The sequence below is a fragment of the Centroberyx gerrardi genome, chromosome 21, assembly GCF_048128805.1.
Source record: "Centroberyx gerrardi isolate f3 chromosome 21, fCenGer3.hap1.cur.20231027, whole genome shotgun sequence".
Taxonomy (NCBI): Eukaryota; Metazoa; Chordata; class Actinopteri; order Beryciformes; family Berycidae; genus Centroberyx; species Centroberyx gerrardi.
In genome coordinates this window covers 16,366,365-16,393,982 of record NC_136017.1, presented here as the reverse complement: position 1 = coordinate 16,393,982, position 27,618 = coordinate 16,366,365, and the positions used below count along the sequence as shown (strand labels likewise).

General features: G+C 43.7%; 2 protein-coding genes across 2 annotated transcripts in view; one reads left to right on the top strand and one right to left on the bottom strand.

Moving 5' to 3' along the window:
* The window catches only part of LOC139913931 (ankyrin repeat domain-containing protein SOWAHC-like), a 469,713-nt gene that overhangs the window by 409,311 nt on the left and 32,784 nt on the right, over positions 1–27,618 (top strand). The window lies entirely within an intron of this gene.
* Positions 1,424–25,998, bottom strand: pudp (pseudouridine 5'-phosphatase). Its single transcript, XM_071902125.2, has 4 exons — positions 25,927–25,998; positions 24,540–24,758; positions 22,965–23,194; positions 1,424–2,588 (listed from the first exon to the last, which is right to left on the bottom strand). The coding sequence occupies exons 1-4, from the start codon at positions 25,994–25,996 to the stop codon at positions 2,412–2,414; spliced, it is 696 nt and encodes a 231-aa protein (XP_071758226.1). The 5' UTR covers positions 25,997–25,998; the 3' UTR covers positions 1,424–2,411.

Below are 27,618 nucleotides of genomic sequence, written 5' to 3'. Positions count from 1 at the left end.
GTAATAGAATGGGACTCGACCCGGACCCGATTGACCATAATAAAACGTGGACCCGAACCCGTACAGGTCCCGGGTCGGGTCTCGGATCCTAGGGTCCGGGTAGACCCGTGAAGACCTCTACTAGACACTGAGAAATGATTGTAGCAGTCGGCTGGAAACCATTATCTTGTGCTGGGTCAGAGCGCGCACAAATGAGATGAGACGCTACGCAACGCTATTCACGAGCTGGATTTCAATTTCAAAGACGCACAAAAAAACATACAAGCAGGATACAAGCAGCAAGGGCCTTAGTGACACGGCGGTAGACAAAGCGACTTTTTAAAATCCGAACACAGGCACGGACTCTGGTAAAGACGTTCAACGGCGGCAGAGCTGAGACTGCAGTACGATGCTCTTGAGATGTCTCAACAAAGCGACCACTCTAAATCACTCTTTAAATGGGAATCAAACGTAAAACTCGTAAAGGTGGAACTAACAAGCTTAAATTCTAGTATAGCAATACAAAATTAAGTAGCAGTTCTCTATATATAATAGTACTGTGGAAAGAATTAACTGTATTGTGTTTTGTTTGAATCTTGGGGTTTCGCTTGGTTAGCATTCCACGACCCAGCAAGCAATTGAGGTCAAATTCAACTTCAGTCCAAATGAGCACACAATTTTCACAATATGATGTTACGGTTAAGTAAAAATTCATTTTAAAACAGCTGTTAAAACAACTGTTTTGAACAGATATGAGGAAGATATTTAGGTGCTGATTTCACAAAACGATGCAGGTAGCAGCTATGGATGATTACAGACATCGTCTCATCTTTCATCTCTATATTTACACTGGTTTTCAATATCAAAATAGTTGTCATGTGTCCTTTTTGAGACTTGTGAGATGGAATCGCACCTTCATGTTGGAGAGCTACAATGCGATTCATTCTCTGGGTTATTCTTCTTAATTTTTAGCTTTTCTTCTGTAAGATTTGGGTCTCTGATAACCAGCCATAAATGCTAATTGGCCAGGTCCTGGATTTGACATGATCCTTTCAACTGCACCACTATATACCATACAGTGATTGTGCATAATTGGCCCTCTGCTGACTTAAAGTGAACTATATGTGACAAGGTTATTAAAGTTCACTAAAAGTATAACTAAGGATAGAATATGTACAAAAAAACCGAAAAAAGGTTAGGCAATTGGTTCAGCCTTTTGGTCCATGCAAGACTGAGTGGGGGAGAGAACCATCTAAAAATGAAGAACCACATCCATTAAACATGGATGCATTACATTCTACGAACATCTGAAAGTCAATTCTTGAAAAATGTCATATATCTGAAATTACCCAAAGCCTAATTAAATTGGAAATCAAAGTCAAGAATAAAATAAATAAGAAACCTAATGCAAATCACATAATTATCATACCCTGGGTTTGTGTTTTGAATTTCTTTATTTGATAATAAAAGTTAACATAGACACATTTGCACAGCAGAAGAAAAAAAATGCTTTTACACAGCGAGTGTAGAATCATTTTCTGATTCAGTGTTATTTTCATGCGGCCTTCAATTTGACCTGAGATCAAAATAGAGGCATCCCCTTTTAACACTCCAATCACTTTTATGGTAAGTGTGTAAGAGACACACACATACACACAGAGAAAGAGAAGAAGCACACTGTAGGGCAGGGGAGGGTAAATGACATGTAAAACTGCTGAGCGATGAGTGCGAGTGCGTGAGTCGGAAAAGAAAAAAAAAAAAAAAAGAAGCTGAGGAGATTACCCCTCCTTGAGGATGAAAGGCCAGGGAGGCACGGAGGGGAAGTGGATGGGAGCGCGGTTGAAATCCTATTTCGGCGGCCCGAGGAAGCCGAAGGCGCCGGGGCTTTTTTTTTTTCCGGCGGGGGGCCCTCTGCCGGAGCCTTTCCGGTGAAAGGGGGGGGAGGGAACTTGAATTCTACGGCAAGACGTGAGCGGAGATGAAAGGGTCAGGAACGACTCGCAACCTCTTTACCGGATTACACTACGTAGCAGAGCGGCGTCTTTGGCATTTCAATAGGCAAAAAGAAGGGTAGGGGAAGGAAAACGGTAGGTGTACGAACTTGCGCTCGTTGGGGGTGTTGACTTCTCGAAACGTTAAGGTGCAGGGACACATCTTGACGCCGTATAATAAGCTGGCCCGAGGTGCGCGGCTAAAAAGGGTTCGACCAAAAGACGTGACATCTCATTACGATCTGACAGAAAACAATTAAGTCTCGTTAATTGGCGCAGGCGAAAAACGTCAATATTCGCTCACGCCACGATCAGGCATCCAGGAAAATAATCGGATTCTCACTCTATCATTATGGTCCGAGCATAAGAATGGAGCTTTACAAAAAGACTGAAACATACGGTTCTGTTATAGGTGTGTTGTGTTTTGGTCTTTTTTTGGGCTCAGTCGTACGCGGGCAAGCCGAAGAGCTGCGGCTGGAACTCCTCCATGCTCCGCAGCCGCAGCGTGGCCTCCCGGGTGAGGCCGGGGTCCAGGTTGTCGTCGGGAATCATCACCACCTGCATGCCCGCCGCCAGTCCCGCCTTCACGCCGTTGGGAGCGTCTTCGAACACCAAGCACTGGACAAGGACAAGACAGAGGGAAAAAACAAAGTGATATTATCCTCTAAGCCTATTAGGGCTGCAGGATTTTACCCCTCCACGCCGCCGCCAGACACGTTTCCCCCGCAGAGCACAGAGCTGAGGCGAACAACAAACACGGCAGTGACAGAGAGTCGACACAGGAGCCCGATTTCCATTTTCAATGTGATGAACTTTACATTTCCCAGAGGAGCGCTGTGTTTGCTGCTGGTGGCACACTATACATTAAAGCCCTAATCCATACTTGGAGCATGGCGTCCCCTGTTGAAACACTGGTTCTAATGGCTTTGTTTATGTTTCGGAATAGGAGATATTTTTTTCACTCTCAAATTGAATGAGTTTGTAAATTAAAACTAAATATAAGTTTTACTGCATGTGCATTTTATAGCTATAAAAGGTTTGTTCTTATTGGTAGTGTTGGTAGACACAAGTAAAATAGAGCTGCCTACCTGTTTCCATCCAAATGTCAGGCAATTTTTAAGATAGCTTTTGAAATATCGCAAAAAAAATCACACAAGCCCAGATCCACCTATAGTGAACATAATTTTGTTTTGCAATGCTAAGGAAATGCCATCGAAATGTGCTGCTTTCATTCAGCTTTTCTTTTCCTTTTCTTCTTTCATTACATAATAATCTGCATAAAATACTTGGATGGAAATATATGACTTGCAATGGGTTATGAAAGTTGAAAAAAAAAGCTTATATTCTATAAGCTTTGCAAGAATCCAATATAGTTAAAGTTTATATGGCCAAATAAACTTGGGACTTTAAAATGTGATGTTACCCATTAGTAAGAGTGTTTTTCTTCCTACTGCACACTGTGGAAACATACAAAGAAGTGGGTGAAGAGTGGGCAGGGAGAGTGTCTGTATAATACAGGGGTAGGCCCTATTACACAACCCCTGGCCTGGGTAAAATAGAGGGTTTGATGGTACTTTTGCCTCAGAGGGATCGTCGAGTCTGATCTCAATTTATGAGGGTGGTAACATTTTACAGCTCTGGGCATGTACAGCATTAGGCCCGAAAGTTCTAGCAAAAGCATGCATGCATGCACTTTTCAACCAATGAGCCGGGTTTACTGCCTGAAATATAATAATATAAGATTATGGCCGGAACTCGTGTATCTCACCACAGGGAAGTAATACATATCTGCTTACAAGCAGTAGGGTATCGGTGGTACAGTAAATCTTGTCTATCCCAACTCCTTGGAAATGGATTTCATTTGCGAGGCAGAAATTTTGTTGAGCTTCGTCACATGGAAATGCCAAGCCATGTGAAAATATGAAAAAAATGTGTAGCCTAATTGGCAGTTGAAGCGCTTTTCACCGCACACGTCAACAAGGACGTTCCAACAATAGCAGTGAATTAATACGGTTGAACCTTAACCATGAGGTTAATCATTTCCCAGCATCCAATAAACACATTGACTGCTCTGCAGACATGCCACAGTAAGACGGAAAGAGAGCAATGTCTCAATACGCTGTTTGAAGGTTAGGAGAAAAGTCTAATGTCCTACTTCTCAAGAAGACTTCAAGCTGGAAACAGAGAATGGTATTTACGCAGACATGGAGTCCAATGGAGCAGTGCATTGGTAAATCAATATAACAACGTATTATTCCTTCTCAAAAAGACTGAAAACAGAGAGAGAGAGAGACATTCATACAGGAACTTGTTATGCTGAGGTAAGCTGCGCTGAGAGGGAGAAACAGTTGGGTTTAGGGCAAGATTTTACAAATTCCCTCTTATCCAATCCATCTGATCTTCCAACATCCTGTGGTGGCGTGGGGAGTGCCGGGGGTTTGTGAGGAAGTTTAGCCCGTTAGCTTGACATCACTGGCTGCAGTTCTAAACTTTCTAGCGTCCAAAGGGTGACGCTGCAGAAATACCAACAGGAATCCTAACAGCAATTTGAATTTGTCATCGGTCCAGTTTGGTGTTGAATGTGTCAAGCTGACCTTGATGCTGATGTCCTTAATAATTACAGACCACTTATAATCTTCCCTTTCTTTCTAAAGTTCTGGAAAGAATAGCTGCTACGCAATTAACTGAGTGTCTCTCCAGCAATGGGCCATTCAAACAGTTTCAGTGTGGCTTCAGGTCATTTCGTAGCACTGGCAGTGGACACGGGTGCTGGCCCTACCTGTCCCATCTTTCTGCCTCATCATGTCTGTCTTATTTGCTTTCTTCATATGTCCTTGTCAATGTTATTGTCCATTTTCTTGTTTTGTCCCATAACCTATGTGCCGCCATCCTGGAGGGGGATCTATCTTTGGCTTGGCCTGCCAAAGGTTTCTTCCATGTTTTCTAACCCTAACCTTTTCTTGGGAGTTTTTCTGTGTCTTCACTGAGGGTCTTAGGTTGGTGGTGCTGGGTAGGTGAGGCTAATAGGCTAGATGGTTTAGGTATACCTGTTACGTCTTTCCAACATGCTATCTTGTGTCTTCTACTTTGTTTTGTTTCCTTGTGCTTTATTTTGTTGCATGGCCTACTTAATTGCATCATTTTGTTGTGATTGATTGTTGATTAGTTAGATCTAGGTAGGCTCATTCTCTGTAAAGCCCTTTGAGACATTCTTATGATGAAGGGCTATAGAAATAAACTTGAAATTGTCTGTGTGCATTTGAAATGCCCCTTTGCAAAATAGGCCTGCAATAGGTCTGCAGCTCTAAAAGCTACCACAAACTAAGCCTCTGAGAAAGCCTTGAGAGCCTTTGTTCGTCTCAACTCTAATACTCAGGTAGAACAAAGAGGCCTGCTTGAGTCTCCTTAAAACCCTAATTGACTGTTGTGATGTCACTAAGCCTGGAAATGGAGGACGGCGGACAATAACGGCGGAAATACCAAGAGCGTGCAACAGAGGGCCCCTGCTAATTCCCTTGATTGGGAGCAATTAAAACTGGTAATTACCCAATGAGCTGGCGAAATGACCCTTTAATCTGCTTCCAATGCGTCGCATTGAAATGGATGAAAAACAGACACAGATGCATTGCGGCTCGTGCTGGGTTGATAGCTTGGGTGGATTACGGATGGAAGGGGAAGTCAGCAACGAGAGGAGACATCATTTGAACCGAATCAAGGAGTGCACTGAAAGTATGCACATGTACGCACCAACACACACGCCTACACACACAAACAGCAGCTACATGTGCCACTTGGTAGACAATTTTATCCAATTTGTACCATGAGTGTATACGTTTTCAGTGTGGGTGTCCACAGTAGGAAACAACAACAGCGATACAAACGTAGGTGAGCGCTGCAGATTCTGGGCTGAACCACTAAATGTTATTTTCACACCAAGAACAGGGCGACTGCTTGTTAAACACCCAGCCACAGAGTAACAAAGGGTCATGAAAAAGTGACAAGCAGTTGTAGTGGAGGGTAAAGCCACCTAAACTCACTTTACACTCCTTTTTATTTGCAGAGTAGAGTTTACCACCTTTTCATGCTGACATAAATCTTCATGATGTAAATTCACTGTATACATAAGAGTAAGTTAGCGATGGGAGAAGCAAGGCTTTCTGAAGCTTTGAACCAACTGCTTCGGAAAATGATTCACTGTTTCGAAACACTCGAAACGCCACACGCTGGTGACGTCTGCTGGTCAAATGTGTGTAAATGCAATGGGAAGACCCAAAAAATAAAAAAAACACCTACAATGATTCAACGATTTGGAAGTGACTTGCATATATTTCCATTTAAGAGTAGTCTCAATATCTCAATAACTTCAAATAATCAGACCTGAGTTTATGTAGAATATGTAGGTCTTTATATATAAGTAGGCCTTTATATGGTTGTATTTTACTCATTTTCATATCATTTGTGTATAAATAAAGTATGTGTGACAATAGTATAGCTTATATACAACAGCCCATCAGATGAATGATCAGGGTGCCTAGAATGAAGGTGTCTCAACATTGATGAGGAGTTATTGCTCTAGGACAGATGTTGCTCACAAATCGTGCATTTTACAAGATTGTGCTGGACAACATGAAAATGCTACCACACAATAGACCTTGGTCTCTTTCTTTTGCTCCCTCCTTTTCTCAAAATCAACTGAATCTCTCTGAACACCGCCAAAAATGTCTCTGTTTCTCTCTCCTGCGTGAAAACCCACAACATTTGGCCATTTTTATTTGCTTTTATTGTAAATATTGGCGGGAAGGCACATCAGATGAATCAGTCAGTTAGTATGAGCCTAAGTTATGACAACTGATTCGAGATCAGTAGTTGCCGTACATCACTTTGGTTCACGTTCACTTTGAGGTTGACCCCCCATCGTCGAACCACCAAGACATGTTTCGAAACGTAACAAAGCTTAATTTGCTGAAATCACGTGACTTGGCCACTTTTAACACAGCAGTGTCGCAAAGGTTTTCGAAGCGTTTCAAATCACTGTTTCAAGTCCACCCATCACTATAGTAAGTACTCTCAAACTGATATATGTTGTGAGGATAAGGTATTTTAAGGAAAGACACAAAATAGTGTTTCTGAAAATACTGGTATTTGCTCATATAGGTGGTTGTGATGCCTTATGATGATCATCAACCGGAGGTCAAAGATTTCCCACCTTTTCATTTACCGCTACATCACTGGGAACGAGTCAATAATGGTGAAAGTGACTTATCATTGCTAATATTGACTGATATCACCGCTGATACCGAAGAAAGGTGTGTGCGACTGAACAAAGTCAAAGACATAGGAAGCCTTTAAAGTTTGTTCCCACCAGTGCAGGCTGGTCTCCTGGCTTTACCTGCCTCCGGGTGGAGCGGTGGAGAGACGAGGCCCCCGCTGGTCCCCCGCTTCAAACGGCGCCATGGAAGATTTACAACCTGTCCTCGGGCCTACACCCAAACACATGCAAGATTCATCAGAGCCAATTGAATCTGGATTCACTGTGTACCCAAGTCAGCACTACCGAATGAGACGAGACAAAGGGGAGGCGGGGTGAGGCGGTTGCTGTGTGTGTGTGTGTGTGTGTGCATGCGCATATCTTTGCTATTGTCTGAAACGCACTCTCTTCCCCCTCCTCTCTGTCCCCACACACACTCAAACACACACAAACCCTTTACAGAAGTGTGTTATGGCGAGATGACAGGGCCCGATGCTTGCATGCTGCGATTTGGAGTGAATCCAAGCCTTGTTTGGCTGCAGACAGCGCTGCTTGGCTGTGGACAGCAGTTCAATAAGGGGGCCTCTACAATGAGAGGCTCCCCCATGAGAGGAACCTGATTGAGTGGTGCGCTGCTACATTTCAGCTGGGTTCACGGGCGGTCATTTTTTAATAGATCATCTGCTTATAAGCAAGGATCAGACAGGCAATTTTAATCCAAAAGGACCAGATTCAAAGCCGTTTTTGTCCATTCCAGCTGTGTAGTGGAGTGCAGTTAAACTATCAAAGGGCGGATACTGTAACTGCGCGTTCACACTGTGAGCAGCATGATCAACAAGCCACCAGAAGTCCGTTCATTTCCCATAGCGCCAAGCAACCGTTGAAACTCGGCCAATGTGCGGATGCTCGACAAGCTTGTCGGTCGAGAAAAGTTGGCCACGGCTGAACTTTTTGTCGTCACCGGCCGTCAGCAGCCAATGAGATTTCCGTGACTCCTTGTTTCCCTACCAATGTGATTTAGTCTCATGAAGAATTTTTCCGTTTGGCAGGTGCAAAATGGACGAGAAGTTGATTACAGCTATGCAAAGCTTCCCACTTCTCTAGAACTTTTGAATGAGGTCTCAAAAACGATGCTTGGAGAACGGTTTCATCTATTGTTGGGGTCGATGGGAAGCTCTGAACTAATTTGATAGATTTTTAAAATTTTTTTAGTATGTTAACTCATCAAAACAATGTAATGTTATGAAAGACAAATCAACCAAGTTACTCGAAGTGTGAACGCACACAGTAAGTACTAAAAGAATCCATGATGCTCCAAACATTGGCCATCTGCAGTACAGTCAGCGTTATCCGTTTCAATTCCACTACGCTCGTCCAATCACGGTCATTTGTTTGTGTCGTGCGGTGAATGCTGCTGTAGTGAAAAGCCTCGGTTGGATCAGTGTTACAGCATTTGAGAGGAACAATGCCTGGAACAAAAAGTTTTCCTCTGAGTTACACCATCAAGAGACAGATCCTCCCGGTTTGCCCCGGCTTGTTCAACTTAGCGACTTTGTCAGCATGTGACACAGGGGCGAACGGCATGTGTCAACTCGATGTCTGACAGTCTCTTTGCCTGACAACTTAACGTGACTTTGGAATGGATCTGTCGTGGCGAAGATGTTCACCAGCAAAAACCGTTTAAAGGCCTTTGCTGTGCGGTAAGCTCAGCTAATGTCCTATTCTCATCAGATGAACAGGCAGTAGGTCAGTAGTGTTGTCACGATAGTGTCTATAAACCAAATGGTTCCATATTTGGTTCCAGTTTTGTCAAACAGTTTAGGTGGACTGGGATTCAGTTGAGGACATGGTGGGCTGTTTGATGCTGTTGCCGTGACTCAGACTGCTGCTGTCCACTGTGAAGAGCCAGATTGACGCTCTGTCTATTCCAATCCTTCTTCTCATTTATACTATTCCAATCCACATGAAACTGCAGGCAAACACCCTCTGTGGGTGATGTTGAAATGGGATTTCAGCTTGCAGAACATATTTGGTTAAAGTATTGAACATTTATGAAATTCAATACGGAATTCAATCTTAAACATAGATAGTATTGAAATTTCAGTTATCGTGACAACACTTAAAGTCGTTGCTTCTTCCCATATTTATGGGTATATGGCTTTTTCCTTTGCTTAACATCAACTATTAACACACCAACAACGCCCCACTCCATCCTATCCCCACCCTCACACCTGCCCTTGTTTATAGGCTGAATTATGGCGCACTAAATATAAGACAGCGGTGTCCATAAAATATAGCCACTACTACTGCAGCCTATATTGGAAAGCAAGGCTCGGTGTGTAACGAAGGGAAGACCCATCGTTGATAAATGGCATGAAACCATACTGTAACAAGTTGACGCACCTAAAAGCACACACACAATCGTGCACACGCACACAGCAATAATATATGGGATTAAGGGAAACGGTTGTTTCTGTGTGTGTGTGTGCGCATCCTTGCACGCATGGGCTTGGGTCCCTGCATGCATTGGCGAGTGAATAAGCGACAGTGACAGATTGCCCACCGCATCTTCTAAACGATCCGGGCCCGGGGCAGCTTGAGCGAGGGATGTGTAACGTTTCATCATCTCTGTTATGGAGAGCGGAAATAAAGCCAGTGTTTATGATAGACAGACCCTTAGAAGCAGGACGGGAACAGGAAGTCTGTGTGTGAGTGTGTGTGTGTGTGTGTGATCATCCCATCCCAGAGGTCACACATACAGCCTAAATGGTTCAAGGTCGATCCCGAGGCCCTCAGTGGCCCAAGGCCAGGTTCTAATGACTGGCTGGGTAAACAAGCCAAAGGATGTCAAATGGATGGGTGGCTGAGAAGAGGATGCTATAAATGTCTGTTGTGAATCTACGGACGTCTTATTCTTACACCGAACTAGCCCGACAAATCAAACAAACAGCGAGTGACCTCTAGAAGGACTACGGTACTAGCCTGCAATAAGAACAGTCCTATTAAGTCCTATAAAGGCATATAGCCAGTCTGATGCAGTCTTAAAATGGCATGTAATCGAGAACTAAATTAGTATGATTGTCAATGAAAGAAACTCTTTGTGAAAAAGGGTCAGAAAAACAGCCTGACATGTAACGTTCCCAACCCATTCACAACAGAGGCGGCGATTATTGACTAACCACATTTTCATTAGAAGATAACCTACCACTGTGCCGAGTGTAAAGAGATTGCGAGTCCCTCAAAGAAAAGCCCGTGGACAGCCCAAGGACTTACTAAAAAAAAAATAAGCATTGAGCCAAAATGAGTGTCTGCAAATCTCACCGCCAACCCTGCTTCCCTTCCCTTTCCTTTGCTTGTGATCTGAGGAGGACCCTGCAGCAGGCTTAACCCCGCACATTTGAAGTCTGTGTCGATAAAGTATCCAGCTCGGAAAAATACAAACAGGGAGGAGGGACGGAGCTGTGTATCCAAATGCAAGTTGAGCGAGTCGCACACAACGCTAGATAAGGGGAATGCAGAGGACTGCTGAGTATGGGCTAAGTGGTTTTAAATCAACTCAGCCATCAGTGCACTTAAACCGGCCCCGTACTATTTTGTCGGAGTTTACTCCAAAAGCTTAGCATCTTGCATATTTCATGGAATAGGTAGGGGGGAAAAAAAGACACAAGGGCTGGTTCTTGTTTTCAAAGTGAGCCTTTTCGGCCTCGGCACCTTTTGAAACCTCGAGGGACTGTTTTGGAGCGTTCTGTGGAAGCATTTTAAAGCGCCCTGTATCCGTCTCACAGTTTCTCTGCGTTAGGCGCGTCGGTTCCTTCTGGGTCAGCGACCACGTGGCACAATCAAGTGTCAAACTGCAGGAAAATAAAGTGGCGAAAGTGATAAAGGGGGGCAACTCCGTAGACTACGCAGCACGGAAATAGTGAAAAATTCCCGTTTTGGATCGGAGCGCTGCAATTATTCTTCTTTATGTGGATTCTCGTATGTGCGCGGCGCAAACCCCTGATGGTTTCTGAGGGCTGACAGCCAATAAAAATACGCGGGCGGGCCCTGCATCAGTGTTGCCTTGTTGTTGCAGCATCATTATCTGCAGATCCAAAGCTTCCATGGCCGAGAGGGAATTCACCGACTCTATCCGACCTGTGTGAGAGCCTCTCTTTCTCTTTCTCAAGCCTCTGTGCCGTTAATGCTGCAAGCTTCCCTTAACCCTCCACTCTTCCACCAGACTGCATGCTTTGAATTACAGTACTGTGATAATGACATAGGCTAGTACATAATCCCAGTATTTAAAGTAATTATCTGTGACATTTTTTCTGAATAAATGTCCGTTTTGCAGCTCTCTATCGATGATTGATATAATACAGCTATTATGCAGTTTTAAACACCTGTTGCCAGGTGGGTCTTTCTTGGCAAAATTCCTCTGGCGCACAGGAAGTGATGCGTTTTGTTTACAGCTGTTTGTTTGGAATAAATAGAAGAAGAACTGGGTAGTTAGCATGAGCAGTGATAGCCACCATGGCTGAACAGACAAAGAAAAGAGCGCCACCTACAGAAACTCAAACTGCATCAACAGAAAATCCAAAAAAAAAGACGTCACAGTACTGGACACACTGTTTGTTTGACAGGTGATCTCTGGGAAGTGCAGTGCAGAAACACCACAGCAATAAGCGCTTAGTGACAAAGATGGAGACAAAATTAAACAAAACAAGGATCTTGTAGATTGCCACTGTAAGTTGGGGCAATTAACCTATGAGGCTCCCTAACTATCTCATTTCTCTATAGAATGTGACATCAAACACTTGCCTAAATCATATACTGTCACATAACACACCCTAAATCTGAGCTTTATATATTAGACCTATAGGCTGGTCTGTGTTTGACGCAAGGCTGGGGTTGAATGTGATCAGCTCTATCAGAGCAGTAATAGGCCAATTTCATGTTCCAATAGAAAAGTTCATGTCTTAATTGCACCTGATTTGAATATCTGGGTTATAAAGCCCTCCCTAGGTGTAATGCCATGTATGATTAATGGCAGGGGAAGAACTAGTTTTCGCTCTCCCTCTCTCCCTCCCTATCTATGTGAACATGAACTAGCGCACTTTCATGTTTCATTAATCTTATTCGGGCTGCCGAGCACACCTTTAGTAAAATCTCCTGTCTCATCAAGAGAGTTACTCTGGAGTTGTGAAAAATGTCTCGGGCTCTCTATGGAGGAGAGAGCGGCGCTTTTTCTTTCACTTTTGGTCAGCTCAGACAGTGGTGTCGACACCACATTACTCACCGGTGAGGCCACTGAACTGCGCCGCGGTTCACAGCCAGGGACGTGAGGCTTTCTCCGGCGCGCCTCTGGCATTCCTCGTATCATATTAAATCACATCTTGTCATATATTTGCTTGCTGCGGGGGTCACTTTCATAAAACCGTCCTAAATTAGCTATGCTACAATTTCCTAGCTGTGCTCTCCGCGGCGAGCATCACTTTAGCAGCGCTTGTCATGTTCGGGTGATTCACAACGGTGTTTTCAGAGCGTTTTCAAAAGCCATATTTGAAACTTAGGAATTTCTCTGTTCGCAGAACCCTCTGAGACACATGCAGTGCCCAAAATTAACTTGCTGGCATCCTGCCAAGCATTAGTAAACTGAAACAAAATTGACCTGCCAAGAATCATTATTACCAGCCAAAATAATTAATATACATTGTTCAGAAAAATATGCCGCCCTACCTATTTTCAATGCTATTTCGTGTATAGAATTAAACAGTTTGTGAAACATTCAATAAAGAGACAAGAGCAGATTTTAAAGAGTAACTAAACCCAAAACCCAAATCTGTGGTGAAGCCTGACACCTAATGATTGAAAGTAGGGTACTGAACTGGCCATCTGCTATTGGCTGGTGTTTTTGCCAGGTGCCACCTTCTATAGAGTACAACAGGTGGTGACAGCACCTGACACAAAGACCAGCCAATAGCAGATGGCCAGTTCAGTACCCTACTTTTCACTCTTTTTACTCTAAGTTTTTAATTTAAGATGTCCTCACAATGGATCTTTTTTGTCTTTTTGTTTTGGTGGCCTCACACCTGCTACCTGTCGCCACATGGGAATAACATCAAAATTTCAACTAACATGAGGCTAGTTAACCATCCAGGCTTCAGAGAAACAGGAGGAAAAGTTTAGATGCTACCGTTTTGTGTACAGCAGCGTAGCAGGCAGCCAATCAGGAGCCAGTGTGGCGGGTGACCTTTATTGAATAATCTACCAAAGACAAATTTTACCGGCATTTGGAGTTTGGTATGTTTTAGCATCCCCCCCGAGGGGTCACAGCACATGGGCAGCCACACGCTTGGACTGGTAATGGAACGTATAAAAGGTTCAAGGACACTTAGATAGGAACGGACGCGTTGGCTATTATGGTGAACGAACCTGCGACCTTCCAGGTTTTCATGCTGTATATCAAATGCACAATACATAATCCTGTCCGGCATGCTGTGCAGAGACGAAAACCCGTGTCAAAAGATAAAAATGTGAGTGATATGTATATATTCAGCTACTTCAGTCTAACCCTTTCCATGTAAACTTAACTAGATGACCTGAACCTGTCTGTCTGTCTGTCTTCCTGTCCATCCACGCAATGCCTCACTTGTGACTAAAAAACAAACACAAGCAGTTGAGTGAATTGTACACAAAATATTCAGCTCATTTAGCATACGCCTGTCTGTGTGGACTCAACTGTATGACATGCGCCTGTCTTTCTGCCTATTTCTGACATGCCTCTTGGTGACTAAAAACAAGCTGGTGGATCTTTTACCCTGAGTTGTGAATAGGGTAGGGAATGCTGACAATTGGATGTGGGTTATTAACATACGCCTGCTTCTTCTGTTTACCTCCTTCTTTCCACCCTCCTCCCTCCAGCTTTTCCCGCTGTCTGCTCTCGCTCGCTCTCTCTCCCTCCCTCCGCCTCGGCCTCTATGTCTCTCTCTCTCGCCCCTCCTTTCCTCTCTCTGTCACGGAGTGGGAGCCAGGGAGTGACGCATCATCATTCGTTATTCCACTGAACACTCTGTCGATTCCCCCTCTGAGCCGCAGTTTCATATCTCATCAAGAAAAATGCCAGCCCTAACCGCGGCTGGCTCCAGATTAAAAAATCAGGTGCACCGTGCCACAGGCAGACCTATTTGCGGCGAAAAAAGCCTTTAAAGCGAGGCGAGAGGAGAGGAGAGGAGAGGAGTTAGCGGGAATATATCTATTGGACGCCTCTGATTTCCCTGTTAAATTAGGCTGTAAATGTCCAAATGCAGTAAAAAGGAAAATACCATCATTGCTCACTCTTGGGATCATTTTCTTTGACTGCACCTTGGTTTTCACATTATCCAGAGGCCATTTACGAATGCATGGTGTTGTGCTTACAAGTTGATGCATGGTCCCTTTCAGTTTTTATTAAGGTTAGGGGTTATAATAGCAGCAGTGATAGCTGACCTGCTGAATGGTGAACATTTGATAATAGATATGTATTAAAAATTGTGTTTACAGCTGCTATTGCCACACAAAACGATATTCTTACTACTTGATATCTTACTACTTGACTTGCCATGCAGTGGTGCACATGGGGATACACTCCTCTCTGCACGATGCAACTTTGACATGATGAACATGTAAATCAAGCCATGTCCACACTCACATTTTGGTACATGGAGTCTTACTCTGACTCAAGTCCTTTTGTACGTACCTTTCTTCTGTACCGAAAACCCTAGAATATCTGGCACTCCCATTGGTTTCCTGATGTAAAACAAAAACTCTGCATACTAATAAATGCCAGAGTCATCAAATAGAATATCAATTGGTGCGTCAAAAAAAAAAAAAAATGTAAATGAATTGGACTGTGCAACTCTGTTGATTAGTCTCTGAACACCTGGAATGGTATTTAAAGCAATTTGATGACTCTCCACAAATAAGCAAATAAGATGTGTCCTGCTATTCATGTGTTTGAGTTTTGAAGGGAAGATCAAAGGAGTCGGCACTAGCAGGGTGCATGGAGGGTGTAACGAAATCGTTTAAATGTGCAGAGTTTAACAGACACCTTCTGCACACAGGGTTTTGGGCACACTTTCCTCTGTGTTACTTCATGTTACATGTTACTCCAGCCCACATCCCTCCATGTTGCTTCATGTTTCTCCAGCCCACATCCCTCCATGTAACATGTTACTCCAGCTCACATCCCTCCATATTACTCGAGGTAACATGTTACTCCAGCTCACATCCCTCCATATTACTCCAGGTAACATGTTACTCCAGCCCACATCCCCCAATGTTACTCCATGTGACATGTTACTCCAGCTCACATCCCTCCATATTACTCCATGTAACATGTTACTCGAGCTCACATCCCTCCATATTACTCGAGGTAACATGTTACTCCAGCTCACATCCCTCCATATTACTCCATGTAACATGTTACTCCAGCTCACATCCCTCCATATTACTCCAGGTAACATGTTACTCCAGCCCACATCCCCCAATGTTACTCCATGTAACATGTTACTCCAGCTCACATCCCTCCATATTACTCGAGGTAACATGTTACTCCAGCTCACATCCCTCCATATTAATCCAGGTAACATGTTACTCCAGCTCACATCCCTCCATATTACTCGAGGTAACATGTTACTCCAGCTCACATCCCTCCATATTAATCCAGGTAACATGTTACTCCAGCTCACATCCTTCCATATTACTCCAGGTAACATGTTACTCCAGCTCACATCCCTCCATATTACTCGAGGTAACATGTTACTCCAGCTCACATCCCTCCATATTACTTGAGGTAACATGTTACTCCAGCTCACATCCCTTCATATTAACATGTTACTCCAGCCCACATCCCCCAATGTTACTCCAGGTAACATGTTACTCCAGCCCACATCCCCCAATGTTACTCCATGTAACATGTTACTCCAGCTCACATCCCTCCATATTACTCCATGTAACATGTTACTCCAGCTCACATCCCTCCATATTACTCCATGTAACATGTTACTCCAGCTCACATCCCTCCATATTACTCCATGTAACATGTTACTCCAGCTCACATCCCTTCATATTAACATGTTACTCCAGCCCACATCCCCCAATGTTACTCCATGTAACATGTTACTCCAGCTCACATCCCTCCATATTACTCGGGGTAACATGTTACTCCAGCTCACATCCCTCCATATTACTCGAGGTAACATGTTACTCCAGCCCACATCCCCCAATGTTACTCCATGTAACATGTTACTCCAGCTCACATCCCTCCATATTACTCGAGGTAACATGTTACTCCAGCTCACATCCCTCCATATTACTCCATGTAACATGTTACTCCAGCTCACATCCCTCCATATTACTCCATGTAACATGTTACTCCAGCTCACATCCCTCCATATTACTCCAGGTAACATGTTACTCCAGCTCACATCCCTCCATATTACTCCAGGTAACATGTTACTCCAGCTCACATCCCTCCATATTACTCGAGGTAACATGTTACTCCAGCTCACATCCCTCCATATTACTTGAGGTAACATGTTACTCCAGCTCACATCCCTTCATATTAACATGTTACTCCAGCCCACATCCCCCAATGTTACTCCAGGTAACATGTTACTCCAGCCCACATCCCCCAATGTTACTCCAGGTAACATGTTACTTCAGCCCACATCCCCCAATGTTACTCCATGTAACATGTTACTCCAGCTCACATCCCTCCATATTACTCCATGTAACATGTTACTCCAGCTCACATCCCTCCATATTACTCGAGGTAACATGTTACTCCAGCCCACATTCCCCAATGTTACTCCATGTAACATGTTACTCCAGCTCACATCCCTCCATATTACTCCAGGTAACATGTTACTCCAGCTCACATCCCTCCATATTACTCCATGTAACATGTTACTCCAGCTCACATCCCTCCATATTACTCCAGGTAACATGTTACTCCAGCTCACATCCCTCCATATTACTCCAGGTAACATGTTACTCCAGCTCACATCCCTCCATATTACTCCAGGTAACATGTTACTCCAGCTCACATCCCTCCATATTACTCCATGTAACATGTTACTCCAGCCCACATCCCCCCATGTTATGTTACTCCAGCCCACATCCCCCCATGTTATGTTACTCCAGCCCACATCCCCCCATGTTAAATGTTACTCCAGCTCACATCCCTCCATATTACTCCATGTAACATGTTACTCCAACTCACATCCCTCCATATTACTCCATGTAACATGTTACTCCAGCCCACATCCCCCAATGTTACTCCATGTAACATGTTACTCCAGCTCACATCCCTCCATATTACTCCATGTAACATGTTACTCCAGCTCACATCCCTCCATATTACTCAAGGTTACATGTTACTCCAGCTCACATCCCTCCATATTACTCCATGTAACATGTTACTCCAGCCCACATCCCTCCATATTACTCCAGGTAACATGTTACTCCAGCCCACATCCCCCAATGTTACTCCATGTAACATGTTACTCCAGCTCACATCCCTCCATATTACTCGAGGTAACATGTTACTCCAGCTCACATCCCTCCATATTACTCCATGTAACATGTTACTCCAGCCCACATCCCCCCATGTTAAATGTTACTCCAGCTCACATCCCTCCATATTACTCCATGTAACATGTTACTCCAACTCACATCCCTCCATATTACTCCAGGTAACATGTTACTCCAGCTCACATCCCTCCATATTACTCCAGGTAACATGTTACTCCAGCTCACATCCCTCCATATTACTCCATGTAACATGTTACTCCAGCCCACATCCCCCCATGTTATGTTACTCCAGCCCACATCCCCCCATGTTATGTTACTCCAGCCCACATCCCCCCATGTTAAATGTTACTCCAGCTCACATCCCTCCATATTACTCCATGTAACATGTTACTCCAACTCACATCCCTCCATATTACTCCATGTAACATGTTACTCCAGCCCACATCCCCCAATGTTACTCCATGTAACATGTTACTCCAGCTCACATCCCTCCATATTACTCCATGTAACATGTTACTCCAGCTCACATCCCTCCATATTACTCAAGGTTACATGTTACTCCAGCTCACATCCCTCCATATTACTCCATGTAACATGTTACTCCAGCCCACATCCCTCCATATTACTCCAGGTAACATGTTACTCCAGCCCACATCCCCCAATGTTACTCCATGTAACATGTTACTCCAGCTCACATCCCTCCATATTACTCGAGGTAACATGTTACTCCAGCTCACATCCCTCCATATTACTCCATGTAACATGTTACTCCAGCCCACATCCCCCCATGTTAAATGTTACTCCAGCTCACATCCCTCCATATTACTCCATGTAACATGTTACTCCAACTCACATCCCTCCATATTACTCCATGTAACATGTTACTCCAGCCCACATCCCCCAATGTTACTCCATGTAACATGTTACTCCAGCTCACATCCCTCCATATTACTCCATGTAACATGTTACTCCAGCTCACATCCCTCCATATTACTCAAGGTTACATGTTACTCCAGCTCACATCCCTCCATATTACTCCATGTAACATGTTACTCCAGCCCACATCCCTCCATATTACTCCAGGTAACATGTTACTCCAGCCCACATCCCCCAATGTTACTCCATGTAACATGTTACTCCAGCTCACATCCCTCCATATTACTCGAGGTAACATGTTACTCCAGCTCACATCCCTCCATATTACTCCATGTAACATGTTACTCCAGCTCACATCCCTCCATATTACTCGAGGTAACATGTTACTCCAGCTCACATCCCTCCATATTACTCCATGTAACATGTTACTCCAGCTCACATCCCTCCATATTACTCCAGGTAACATGTCACTCCAGCCCACATCCCCACATGTTAAATGTTACTCCAGCCCACATACCCCCATGTTATGTTACTCCAGCCCACATCCCCCCATGTAACATGTTACTCCAGCTCACATCCCGCCATATTACTCCATGTAACATGTTACTCCAGCCCACATCCTCCCATGTTATATGTTACTCCAGCCCACATCCCCACATGTTAAATGTTACTCCAGCCCACATCCCCCCATGTTATATGTTACTCCAGCCCACATCCCCCATGTTAAATGTTACTCCAGCCCACATCCCCCCATGTTAAATGTTACTCCAGCTCACATCCCTCCATATTACTCCATGTAACATGTTACTCCAGCTCACATCCCTCCATATTACTCCAGGTAACATGTTACTCCAGCTCACATCCCTCCATATTACTCGGGGTAACATGTTACTCCAGCTCACATCCCTCCATATTACTCGAGGTAACATGTTACTCCAGCCCACATCCCCCAATGTTACTCCATGTAACATGTTACTCCAGCTCACATCCCTCCATATTACTCCATGTAACATGTTACTCCAGCTCACATCCCTCCATATTACTCCAGGTAACATGTTACTCCAGCCCACATCCTCCCATGTTATATGTTACTCCAGCCCACATCCCCCAATGTTACTCCATGTACCATGTTACTCCAGCCCACATCCCCCCATGTTAAATGTTACTCCAGCCCACATCCCCCCATGTTATATGTTACTCCAGCCCACATCCCCCCCATGTTAAATGTTACTCCAGCCCACATCCCTCCATGTTAAATGTTACTCCAGCCCACATCCCCCCATGTTAAATGTTACTCCAGCCCACATCCCTCCATGTTAAATGTTACTCCAGCCCACATCCCTCCATATTACTCAAGGTAACATGTTACTCCAGCCCACATCCCTCCATGTTACTTAATTACAATTTCCCATTTGGCAGACACTTTTATCCAAAGCGACGTACACATGAGATTTTAATACAACACAAGCAAGGATCTAGTCAGGAGAGAACAACGAGAGTAAGTGCCATAAAGCAAGCAGGTGTTTGCGAAAGAGCTGGGTCTTTAGCCTTTTCTTAAAGATCGAGAGGGACTCTGCGGATCGAATGGAGTTTGGTAACTCATTCCACCACCAAGGAACCACAGAAGAGAAGAGTCTGGGGGCTTGTTGTGGTGGCAGCACCAGGCGGCGCTCATTGGCAGTGGCGTTAGGGGCCATGTCTACCAACCGACCTGTTGAGCGCTTGAAGCACTGGTGCTGAGCGTTTTGGCTGCATCAGGTGAGCGCTGGAGCGGGGAGCGCTGAGAAGACGTCTCCGGGTGTTGTTGCTATGCTAAACGTTAGCCTAACTAACATTCGCTACAAAACGGTAGGATGCCGACTCTTGGTCCCGCCCCTGCTTCATCCTCATTGGTTGGTAGAACTCTGAAGTGACATTGACGAGCGGTGCGCTTCACAAAAGTTGAACTAGTTTCAACTTGAGAACAGGTCCAGCGCTCACGGCGCTCAGCGCTAAAAAGAGGTGAGGTACCTGTTTTGGGTCGTAGGCGCTGAAAGCGCCGCTTTTCCATTGGAATTAATGAAAGAACAGCGCCAGCACTTTTTTCACAGGTCTTTGGTGGACACGGGGCCTTACTCATGGCAACATGTTACTCCAGCCCACAACTCTCCATGTTACTCCAGGTAACATGTTACTCCAGCTCACATCCCAACATGTTACTCCAGCTCATATCCCTCCATGTTACTCCAGGTAATGTGTTTTTCCAGCCAACATCCCTCCATGTTACTTCATGTTACATGTTACTCCAGCTCACATCCCTCAATTGGTAAATGATGCAGACGTGGCCATAACAAATGTTTGAAAAAAACCTTCGATGCAGTGAGCAATGCAACTGTGAGAGAAGCTTGTTTATGATTTGATATACAACTGATTTTTGACATAAAGAAGTATTTCAGTGATTTCTCATAGGGACAAATGCACAATAGCCTATGAATAATTTGAGAACTTGTAAGGTCAATTTTACTCGGTTTTAATCCAATTAATGTTGGATGGGCATGTTGCCAATTCAATCTTTGTGGGCCATCGTCCTGAACAAAACTGAATAAAGGCACACGCTATATTTGAAGGTAATGTCTCAGTAAAGAGACACGAAAAGGAGAAAAGTCTGATTTACCTACATACCGATGGGAAGCACAAAGAAACAAAGTTTAAATAAACCTGTGCACAAGCGAAGCCATGCTCCCAATCCTCAGTGCGCACATTGAATAGCCCGAATATAAACTGAACAGCTCAAACGTACATATCTTAATCCACGTAAAACCCAGGAATCTTTACGCCGTCTGAAGACTACTCATCAGGGAACTTGCTCTCAGTTATGAGAGCAATTGCGTGAAAAGAATAAGGCTCCCTCCCTGCATAAAATTAGCACGGCAAATTCAAAGTGGAGAATATATGGGATTTTTGCTGGAGTTCAAACTGAATGAGATCCTATGAGCAACGCGAGGTAATGTGACATTCAATTACATATCTAACGACGGGTTGCGTGCCGAACAATGATGTACAGTAGATGGCTCCAAATTAGCATAATACCACCATTTTCCCACATGTCGGTCTACTTTATGACAGTCTTCTGTTGAAAGTAGGTCATGCCTCAGACTGTTATTTGGTGAGATATTTGGTAGCTATTTTGGGCTGACTCATCACTGCTATAGGCTTCCGGAGTGTCTGAAAATATATCTTAAACACCTTGTGAACCCTGAAAGCTCACCACATTTGATCAAAATGCCAGACTAGACTTGTGTGTGTTTGTGTCTGGCAGTATCGGAGGAGGACTGAGAGCGGGCCCTTCCTATGACATTGAATTATTGCAAATGGAACACATTTTCCGGAAAGAACGCCATACCCCTACCCCCTAATTCATATCAAGTCAAGTGTATTTGTACAGCCCTTACAGTTTCAAAGGGCTTCACAATGCCCACACTATGAAAACAATAAATGAGTTTATGAAAATAAAATCTAATTAAGTAATCTAGTATCCCTACCAAGAAGCATCGTTACTGATCATGGTATCAGATATCAGGCCAATGCCAGGTTAAAAAGTATATCACATTAGAGAAAATTCACAATCTTATTTTCTTAAAAGCACTTTAAAGTTGCATTCGGCAACTTCGCACGTTGGTGGCCTCAAATGGCAGAGAGAGGTAAATGTTTGAATTATTTGACTTAAAGCTGCCTCCTATTCCTCCCAGTGAGTGACAGGAGGACTGATTGACAGGACGGAGTCACGCCTTCTCCTCATTGGTCGGATGGGTTTACTGTGCACACGTTTCACTTTGAAATGAGAAGAGCAGAGGAATGGGGTGACCGCTGTTTCGGAGATTCTGACATATTATCCTGCTTGTCATTTTCCACCAATCGTAGCGATTTATTTTTATTACATCTAATCCATAAAAGTTACCTACTGTAGCTTTAAAAACCCAGAAATCCTGTAAGGTTATGTCAACTGCACACAGCACGCTCATGTTTACCAACCTGGCCAGTCTGTGATGCTTTATACCAAAGGAAACCAAAGGGACGAGACAGGAAAAAGATCTAATGTTGGTGAGTCCAGCTTTCTCTGTACGGATTTGACTTTAAGTTTTGATTCACTATTCTGGGTGGAGAAAATTTCCCACCAGTGACACCAGAATTTAATTTGGGAAAAACTGTTGCAGCCCCACTTTGTGATTTAGACTGATAAGACAGGCGTATATTAAACATAAAAATCTTGCCTAAAGCAGCTTTAAATGAAGAAATTTGACTTGAAACCCGGTGCATCTCTAATCTGTACTCCTTACCGTCCCTGGGGAGGCTGGGGGGTCGAATCTACTGGCACAGATTAGAAAGGAGTCCGGCTGGGGTTTGCTGTTCTTCACCTCGGGGTCATCGCCGAGAACGATGTGACTGAACAGATCAAAGAAGGCTTTGTGCTGGCTCGTCTTCATCTTGTATGTCGCGCCCGCCGAGCTGGTCGCCACTGCCATGGGGACATTGTGCTTCCGCAGGTGGTGAACCAGTTTCTCCACACCTGGTGGTACACGTGTTGCAGAATAAGGTTAGACCGGTAGGCCTTTCATTAAAAATCAGATATCATCCAGTTAGTGTCGTCTACCTCTTGACATAGAACTTCCTCCCTGACCACAGCTAGGGGATATGTTTTTATTATTTTTTATTTCAGATGGCTGACCAGAGAAATCATTCCAGTGTGGTGTGGGTGGATTTTACTCAACACCTTCAAGGATGTCTATAAAACCTGTAAAGAAACCTGACTCAGCCTGCCTTAAAGGAACACACTCCTTTAACTTTCCCATTAAGTGATAGGAACACAGACACCAAAATCATGTCCAATCAAATCCATGTGTCCCCAGTAGATTATTGGCTCTTGTGCTCCATGCTAACACTTTAGCATACACTATGTTGAGTGATAGCAGGCTCCATGCTAACACTTTTATCATGGAGCACCAGAGCCAATGATCTACCAGGGACACATGGATAATTTTGGTGTCTATGTTGTCATCACTTAACACTAAGTTCCAACTTCCCAAGAACTCAAGTGTATTCCTTTAAGGAGCTGCTAACCCATCTGAAAGATTTTCATGGGTTTCAATGGAGGGTTTTAGTTTCACATGATGGTTTAAATGCTGTCCAAGAGGCAGTAAATGGCAGCACATCCCACAAACAAGGGCCAAAATGATAGATTACTTGCACTGCAATAGGTTTATTGAAGGGCACACAATCAACCCAAAATGCTAATGGGTTTCGGATAGTGAGCCTAATCAGAACAGATTTCACTACTCTTGTGGGACATGCCGCCTTTTAGTCCCATTTGGAGATCTTCTATGGAAGTTAGTCCAGCACTCCTAATTAAGATATCTATTGGTGAAGCTCAATCTCTTTCTCCCCTAGTGGTTTAAAGGCTGTTTCAGAGCCGTTTCCATCCTGCCAAGAATAAAATTCTGGGGCAAACACTGAAATCTTGTCTTTTTTCTTTAGGCATGAAAATGGTCAAAGTTAAAGATGCTGAATATCAGCACAAAATATTGGCTATCGGAGCTTCGATCCCAAAACATTAGTATCAGTCATGAAAAATCTACATCGGTCTAATCCTTTTGCAGACGACACACACTCATGCCTGTGCACAAACACTCCCACAGATGCATACATAGGCGCAGCATACACACATGTACACACACACACACACACACACACAAATGGCAGAAGGAGCAACACTCCCACATATAGCAGAAAGAGGACACCAACCCACACAAGAATTAATGCTTGGACACTCATTAGCCGAGCAAATCGGACACGTTATACTTATGTAAACAGTGGGATGTGAAATGTGTTATATGCCCAGTAGGAATCGGACATACCTGGCATCAGCTTGGCAGAGGGAAAGATCCTTTCTTGTATTTGTCTGCTCTCAGCAAGGAGTTCCTCTGCTGTCATGGGGAGTTCAAGGGTGTCCCCAATAATCCGGGCAGCATCCAGAGCCTTCTTACCCATCACTGACGACTTCACGTCCCATGTGTATTGCTTTCCAAAGCGGTCGCATATTTCCTGGAAGGACACAGTGTACAGTCGCTCTGTATCTAAAATGAGAAAATATAGCAAGAATTAATAGCCTTCTCTACTCAGTTAATTGTCATTTAGGATTAAATATTAACGGTATTCCAATTATGTTGTCACACATTCATTTTAGTAGGCAAACTAGAGGGGATTGTAATCAAAATAACAGGTGGCTGTGATCACAAAGGGCAGCCATAGACAAAGAGCAAATTATGTGTCATATTATTAAGAAATGCATCATTCAACATGTTATGAGATTACTTTTTTCCATCTCTCAACATGAGGTGAACATCTTTTTTCTCTCTATCATCCTAATGTGACACACACACACACACACACAAAAAAAGTTATATCAAGTCCACGATTTACTGTAACGTGCGCGCGTTTTAGTTCATTCGTGCGCACAAGATACAATTCGTTCCCTCGACTTCGTTAAACTGTGTATTTTAGGAAAAAATGCAACTTAAAAGGTACCTTTTAGATATTGCAGATAGGCCTAGTAAGGATTTGGTATGCTAATATCCATTGTCTGTTTACACTGAATAGGCATATCCCCCAAATATTGCAACATATTTAGCCACTTAACCTTCTGGCCATGTAAACACAATCGGGTGGCTGGAACAGACCCAGGGCAGCGCCACATTTAAACATAATCACCAATATGTGCACTGACTCTTTATAAGCTCGTGAAGAGCGCATGTATTATATATCGAGCACGATATCACTATTTCGAGGGCACGTTTTGGCAAATTGTGCGCACGTAAGTGGAAATCGAGGGAACGAATTGTATCTCGTGCGCACGTTACAGTAAATCGTGGCCACAACATAAATAATTTTTCTCCCGATGGCCACTCCCGGGCTCCATACTAACCAGTAAGAAAGGTTGACATTTTATTGAAGTACGTGCTGCTTGGTGTTTAAGGTGTGTGCCGTATTTACCTGTAGACCCTAACGGCTCAGAAACTAACTTAATTCATATTCTACGAGGTGTAATAGTTTGCCAATATTCAAAGCCACCTTAAACTACCCGCTTTTTAAATGGAGTTCTGCGTGAACAACCGTCTCCATACAAGAGAACGGAACGTCCGGGCTAACTTAGTGACTGAATGACAATTTACAACTAAACCGAGTATAAGTAAGCTTTTAAAATTGCTACAACAGTTAGAAGTCAAAGAGAATGGGTTACACAACCTAGTAATAATCCATCCATGTCGAATAGTACATGGTTCACAGGTGTATAGGTCTTGCTTGGCAGAGACATGTTTAGCGTGCTGTAAGGGGGCGAAAAGGGACAAGTGAAAACTAACACCAGTGAAAATCTATCGCGTGGCAAAATGAAACCAGTAATTTCCCCTTTAAAGAGGTTAGTGCAAGCGCCTGGATTTCTTCAACATTTTTATGTGGAAAAAACGAAGCTAAAGACAAAGTCTTTAGTCTGAAATTGAGCTACAGCTCCTGAGTTTTTTTCTTCCCGGGGAAACATCATAGTCGTCCTGTCACAACGGCTTGTAGGAAATGTAGTCCGCGCGCCTCTACAGCGCTGAAAACCTCGCACCTCCATTTATGGGGCATTTTCATGTTTTAACTTCAGAGGGATTTTATGCTTTTCTGTGGATTGAGAAAATTCTCAAAAAAATCATAGCACCCACGCCACAAAGAACGGCTTTAGTTCTTGAAAAGTTGCCATTTTTGGAGATACGAGCACAGCAGCACTACACAGAACACTAATCAGAATTTCTCGTGCTGTCATATATCTGCTGTTTATTATGGGCCATTCTAACATAAACACGCCTATATATTGTTATTTTTTCTATCAGTAAATATGTAAACTAGCCGAGGAATTTCTAATTAAGTGATACTGTAGAAGTGGCAGGAATGTGGAGACGGACAACTTCTCTCGTTGACTACACCAACTCGTGTGTCATTTATTTGAAACCCACAGAGCAAGACAATTTACATCGCGCTGCCCAAAAACACAACAACTCTACGTCGAGCTGACTCACTCAGAAAACCAGACTTTCTTAAAGGGACCATGTCTCCTTAACCCTGAGAAGCACACAATGTAACTGCGTGTGTTAAACATACCCAAACCACAGATTATGGTGAATAATGTCTATAGAGTCCGCCACAATACCACATCAAATCATTTGTGTTTTGACCATAAATAGCGTAACTTAATTGGAGCTAATGAAATAATTTGCAACTGTGTGACCTGCTCTCAATTATGCAAATAAAAACAAAGAATTTGAATACAATTTCAGAAAGCTTTGTTACTCACTGAGCCTGCTATACAGAGGAGTTCTGTGTCTATTTTCAAGAATAGTCATATTATTTCTCACCATTGTCATTATATACCCACAACTTTCCCAATGCCCTTACATGACCTACAAGTTCTCAAAATAGGCCCAGACGCTGTTGTTCATCATTTTGAATCGCAAACCTTTTTATTATGTTAAAACTTCTGCCTGTTCCATTCTCCAGAGCATGTCACGGAGACGGGCTGCCGCAAATTACTGACAAAAGACACCATTGTTACCGCCGCTGCCACATTTTTCTGAATAATTGGAACCTCAATGTTAACAGAGTTTGTCTTGTTAGTGTGAAAGAGACGTCGGGGGGGGGGGGGGGGGGACGAGAGGAGCCACTAACCTGGACGATCTAATGAGCCTATGGATTTCAGGTCTAATTGGGGGACAGCGAGAGTGAGATGGAGGCTTCGAGTCCTGCCGAGTGTGCTTTGTGCCAAATTGCATAGTTTAGGGAATTGCTCCGGTTGACTGAAGGCTCGGAAGCCGCTAAGTAGGAGCGAAAAGCCCTGTGTCTTTCTTTAGTTGCGCCGAAGAAAAGGCACAATTTCCTGATGAAAGATTGGTATTTTGCGTG

Excerpts from the sequence above, each read along its gene's own strand:
- pudp (XM_071902125.2), bottom strand. The coding sequence starts at position 25,996 with ATGTCTCTGCCAAGCAAGACCTATACACCTGTGAACCATGTACTATTC. Across the intron at positions 23,195-24,539 it reads CTCTGCCAAGCTGATGCCAG|GTGTGGAGAAACTGGTTCAC; the intron begins GTATGTCCGATT and ends GTGTACCACCAG. Across the intron at positions 2,589-22,964 it reads CCCCAGCCTCCCCAGGGACG|TGCTTGGTGTTCGAAGACGC; the intron begins GTAAGGAGTACA and ends GTCCTTGTCCAG.